Source organism: Lissotriton vulgaris, unplaced genomic scaffold (assembly GCF_964263255.1).
Source record: "Lissotriton vulgaris unplaced genomic scaffold, aLisVul1.2 SCAFFOLD_2301, whole genome shotgun sequence".
Taxonomy (NCBI): Eukaryota; Metazoa; Chordata; class Amphibia; order Caudata; family Salamandridae; genus Lissotriton; species Lissotriton vulgaris.
The window spans coordinates 219836-225835 of record NW_028247987.1 but is presented as its reverse complement, the minus strand read 5'-3'; the positions used below and the strand labels follow the sequence as shown (position 1 = coordinate 225835).

Genomic DNA, 6000 nt, shown 5'->3' with positions numbered 1-6000 from the left:
TAGGCGATACTCTGAATGTGTTAAAGTAGCAATGCTATGTAAGCAAAAGTAATGAGTCTTTGAAGTGTTGAAACAAAGCAATTATATTTTCATTTCATTTAGTTAGGGGAAGTAACTTCTGAGTAAATTGTGAACATTGAATGTTTAGCTATTAAAAAAAGTTATTTGCTTAGGAGACTATAAAGCTCTGGTAAACTCTGGAGTTGATTTTGAAGAGCTTTTCTTGTTTCGATCCAGATTTTCACAATTGCCATTCTGGAGTTCCCTTTTCCACTAGGCCAGCTCTTGTAATATCCCTGGCTAGTACCTGTAAAATTAATCTGTCCATAGTAGTTAATTAGTTGTCCTCAACTCATCAAACCAGGTTTAGGGAATAATTTATCTTAATTACAATTGGTCCTTGTTAATTTGTTAGGTCATCCACAGATAGGGTCACATCTCTCTTTATAAAACGATTTCGAGATAGGAACTGGAGGTTGAAATCATATTAAGGTACAGGTATTGCATGGTTGATTTCATAGCTTGGGAAGAGAGGTAAGTAGACAAATGGTTCAGACCTGTAAAGCATCTTTGTAGTCTACCCTGCATTTTAAGCTGCTAAGGGTTTTCCTCCCCCGGTGCTGGGATCCCACATTTACCATTGTTCATGACGAGCTCAGCTCGTCATGAGTGTATGGAGGTGTACATCATGACGAGCTGAGCTCGTCATGAGCGTCCAAGGGGTTAAGATTATGGGTTTTGAATGGGGAAGGAGACATTACGTTAATTTAATTTAGCTAGTCAGAGGATTGTGTTCTGAATGCATCTGATAACTCTAGAGAGACTACTCATTCTAAAGCAAAGACATTACAGGGAAGTTATGTTTCTTGATGAGATACAGGAAGGTCAATCTAGAAGATGCATACAATAATTCTGTATTGTTAACAATGTTAGGTGACTGAAAATTATGAATATGAGAATTGGATAATACTGTAGTCATGAGTAGATTGGGGCACTTGAATAACCACAGTGCAAGAATCAATAGAATTGGATAAAATGGGGCTCCCTTAGACACATGGGCAGATATAGATATCCTGTTGCCAAAGGGGGAAGTACTCCATAGATGACAACATGAAATGGTTTGTTGTGTTTCATCAACCATACAGGCTGCCAGTCAAAGTACATAAGAAAGACAGGTCATGTTCTGAGATGTGCTGAAGAGGTCTTGGAACCGAGGTTGACTTGTGGGAATATCCCAGGATATAATGAGTTTGGCAATTTGTCCTGCACAAAATAGATATAACACTGGAACTTGCAAGGAATGCATCCATGATAGCATCAATACTAGGAGTCCCATTGGTCCACCAGCCAATGCCAGGTCAACATGGAGTGGAGGCTGATTTCTCTGATAAATGCCTTCTGGATTATATTGAGGCACTGGTAAACAGGAGCTACGCAACTCATTAGAGAGTGGACCAATCGGATGCACCAAGTAGCGTCTATAAAGGCAGTCCTGCTAGTAAATATGAAGTGAGAAAGAGCTGGGGCTGCTTCAGATGAGTAAATTGATTGGACCTAAACTGCTCATGTTCCTATATTATTGAACATATTGATTTGTTTTATTTATTATTGTTTAATTTTATTTCTTCTGTTTCACAGAGAGTAATGTTTAGGTTGGTGTTAGTTGAGACTCGGTTTATGGAGAAAGTATAGGGGACGGGGGTTTAAAATTCCAGTGTGTTCAGACTATTGAACGGTATTGTACTTGCTACGTTTTTGAGTCACTGCACCGGCTGAAATGTTTTTAATAAAATATTACTTAAAATAAGAGGTGGTTTCTGTATTTTGGGGTAGAAAGGTGGGCAATATTTGAGTTGCATGCGGTGCAGAAATCAGTAGGGGGCATGGCAGAGAGGGTGAATTATAAAAAATGCAGTCGGTGATGGAAGTGCAGTAATCTAAAGGATAAGACATAAACGGCTTCGGTCTTTGGTAGTGTTTTGGTATTTGAGGCACTTAGAGGAGGCAGGAATCAGGAGAATGAATTTTAGACAGGTTATGTCTGTGGACACCTGAGTATATTTGTTGATGTTTAAGAGGTACAAAAAAGTGGGATAGTAAAGTGTTGGGTTTTGGGAGAAGGGATTATTTGGGATATGTTTGAGTAAAAGTGCAAGAGGCAGAAGGAAGTGATGGTATACTGGATATAAAAATATTGCTTAAATATGTTCTTTAGGAAGCTGGTGTATACTGCTGCCTGGTCTGTGGGAGTGATTGAACTTCAGGTAAATAGGGATGAAGAAGCAGGAACAGGAAAACAACAAGATACTGTGATTGCGGCATGTTTGCATTAAGGGGTGCTTGGATTTTTGGAATCACCTGGATGACTCTCCCTAGGCGCATCTTGACTGTCTCTTTCTGATACCCGTTGCAGGGGGCAGAACTGACAGCTGGCATCTTTGCTCCCATAGGCCCAGCAGTCTGGCCCTACACACTCGCAGCAGGCATTGTGGAACCACCGGTACCGTGAAGCTCCTACAGACTCGCAGGATTGACGGCATCGCTTCATAGACATGCAGGAACCGAAGTACAGGACAGTGCAGAGAGCTGAGCCATTGCCAGGGGTATCTTCAAGCGCTAGAGTAGGAAGAGAGGTACAGAGGTCAGACAAAGAGTAGCCAACTTTATACACAGAGAGACATAAGGGCCAGGACTCAACAGTTGAAGAGATTGGCATACAGCTAAAGAATGAGGAACAAGGGTCAGTCACCATTGAGGATGCGAGACATTCGGCAAAAAGCAGATCTTCTACCTGTCCTATTTAGATACAGTCTAATAGGTTGGATCAGACATCTGCTGCTTTTTGCTGGATATTCTACATCTGCAAAGCTGTAAATAACCTCCAGACTACTAATAATGGTATAAGATGAGTCAGACACTGATGAGACATTTAAAGAGAAAGTGAGGCGAGGCGACAGAGGAAAACAATTTTTTGACAGGATCATCAACTGTTTAAAAGTTTATACCAAGAGAGTTCAGAAAATAGGAGTCAGTCAATCAGAAAATGATGTGAAATAGCCACTGAGGAACCCTGCATGTAATGTGACATGCAAAATGGAGACAGCAGTCAGCTAATGAAGAGGTAGCTGCAGAGAGAGAGTCATACTGGGCAGGCATTAGCCTTACTGAAGTCAAGTATCAAAGGGCGGTCAGGAAATATATGGCTCCCTTCAAAATTAGAGTTCAGCAGCACAGACAGTAACCTGATTTGTAAATAGTCAGAAACTTGGACTAGCCATGGTGCAATACACTAAGCTGGTAATTAGGTAAAAGAATCAAAATTACAAATACAACTATAATTATCTCTGCATGTTTTTTTGTTTCTGGACTTGCCTGCGGTACAAGATTTACTTCCAAGTAAAGATGCCTGGAAATAAAGCTAGTTACTCACCAATGCATTGGGCCTAGGCGACTAAGCTTAGCTTGAATGAAATAACCTTACCTGTAACAGTATCGCACCTTAATCTTTTGTACGGATTGACATAATGTGTATAATTGTACGATATAGAAAATGGTTTCACTGATTTCTTTAAGCTTCCCCAAAAATATATTCATGGGATCCACTTGACGCTGAATGTAGCGCGACAATGTATTTGCTTCAAAAGATCAACTGATTAGTGTTAACATGAGTGCAATTCCACACTTTTGCTTGACACCTGTAGATTATAGGCTATTCCCTAGGTTTATCTTAAACAGACATCAAGCTGAAAAGTGTTGTTATAGTGCAATACCGCTGACTTTTGCATCATGAACGTATTCTTGATGCATGTAATGTGAATGAGGGAGCAAGTAATGCCCTTAAGGGAGGTAGGTTAGTGGTGGTGGCAGGTGGCTATCCAACTCTTAATACTGCTTGTCCGCCCTATGCATATTGTCTGATCTTTAAGAACAGAGAGTAATGTTTTGTAAATGTGTAAAATTAGTGCTTTGTAGTAGCTCTAAAGATGTCATGTAATCGTACGTTTCCAAAGAGCATCACAATAGCCACTTTCCTACTTAGAGTGTTATTTAGATGTACCCCTCACTTATTTCCTTGCAAGCTGACAGCATTCGTGTATGTTGCCCGCTTTTTAGTATGTAACATTGAATGTAAATGCATCTGAACCCTTTAGCAAGAATCCAAAACCCACAAGTAGGTATTGCCCCGGTTACTTACCGGTAATCTTCATTACTCCAAGTATAGTCTTCCTCGCCACATGACTTACATAGTGAGCTTCAGCTCCACACCAGAACCCTCCAAAGCAAAAAGTTAGCCTCCCATCCCTTCCCAAGATGGCCGACCCATTACCACCTGACCTCTATAAGAGGCGGGCCGGCCCAACCATCAGCCTGAAACAACCAAACACAAACATGAAGCCGATAGCCAGACAGGGAGGGAGGGATGGGAACTCATGCGGCGAGGAAGACTATAAGTAACCGGGGCATTACCTCCTCGTTAGTCTCCCTCGCCACATGACTTACATAGTGAGCACATACTAAAGCCAAGCGGCTTCATGGAAAACTCACAAGAAACCAACAGACCAGAAGGAGATGTCCACGAAAGAGGGCAAACCCAACAGACCAGGACAAGTGGAAGGACCTCCCAGGAGAGAGGCAACCACGAGTAGGAGAACCAACCCGGGACCGAAGACACCGGGAAGACCGAAAAACAAACCGGATCCCAGAGACACCAAATGCCGCCAGGAAAACCGCCCCAACCGAAGGAAGGCAGAGGTAGGCACGGGACCAGACCGCACGGAGCCAAAAGGGCAACAGCAACCAGGGCCAGAACAGAACAGAAAGTGCAGGCCTGACCAACACACCAGGGCAGCCCAACAGGCAGCACAAAGCGAGAGGCGAGCAAAAGCCCAAAGAGAGGAACCGAACGAACAGAGGGGCATCCCCACCACAGCGACCCAACAAAAAAAATCACTAGCAGAAGAGACAACCAGTCCGACCAACACAGCAATACCGCAAGGGCGATCACAACCCGCGAGAGAGCCGAACCAGAAAAACTGGGAAGCGGCACCAGAGCCATCCAACAGACAGGCAAGAGCCGGAAAAATGGGAAAGGGTGCCGAAAAGAAACAGAAGGGGGACAAACCCCCGTCACACAAAGGGCCCCCGGAAGGGACCGCGACTCCAAGGAGAGAACCCAGGCAGGAACCAGGGAAAACGAACCCAGGAAGGAGCCGGAAACGACACCGAAGAGACCCGGAGGAGAACCAACCGGGCAAAGGAGAAAAACCACAGGCCCGCCCACGGCCAGAAGAGAGGAGAAGAGGCAGAAACAGCCAACCTGCCAGGCACGGAAACACCCCGCTCAGGGACAAAGTAAACCGGCCCAGGAAGAAACACAAAAAAGGGAGCGAGCCGCCGAAGAGAGCACCCAGGCGGCCAAACAGACAGCCAGCCCACAACCAGGCCCAGCCCAGCGAGGCAAAGAAGAACTGACTGGCATAGGAGCGCGACAGCAACACACCAAAGGCGTGAAGAACAGAAGGGCAGGGCGAAGACGAGTCCGAGCCATGACAAGATACCCAGGGAGCCACCAGAGCCAACAGGACCCGGGACCCCAAACCAGATACAAAAACCAGCAAGGGAAAGAGAAGGCAGGGGCAGGACACAAAACCCGCACCCCAAGAGGCAAAACAAGGACCAACAGCAGCAGGGTCCAAGCCAACCACCGCCGAAGCAGATGGAGACGCACACAGGGGAGCACCACCAACCGGAGGAAACGCAAAGCAGGAAGCCCAGGCGAGAAGGCCGAAGAGTCAAACCCGAGACCCAAAGGAAGCAGACAGGACCAGACGGACCCAGGAGACTCCCGAACCAGGCACCAAAATCGGCCCGACCCGACGAGAACAAGAGCGTACAGGGCCAGAAAGGCCGGAGCCAAAAATGACCCATGCAATGACAGCACCAATGCGTCAAAAGACAACAGGGGCGAACCCCGCACACACCCCAGAACACGAGGCAGGG

General features: G+C 45.3%; 1 protein-coding gene across 1 annotated transcript in view; it reads right to left on the bottom strand.

Annotated features, from left to right (window-relative positions):
- Window positions 1-2329: 2329 nt before the first annotated feature.
- Window positions 2330-6000, bottom strand: part of LOC147664958 (twisted gastrulation protein homolog 1-A-like) — a 69200-nt gene continuing 65529 nt past the window's right edge. The window contains exon 5 of the mRNA XM_086949860.1: window positions 2330-2616. Within this exon, the coding sequence (XP_086805986.1) occupies window positions 2330-2616 (287 nt within the window). The remainder of the gene's footprint in view (window positions 2617-6000) is intronic.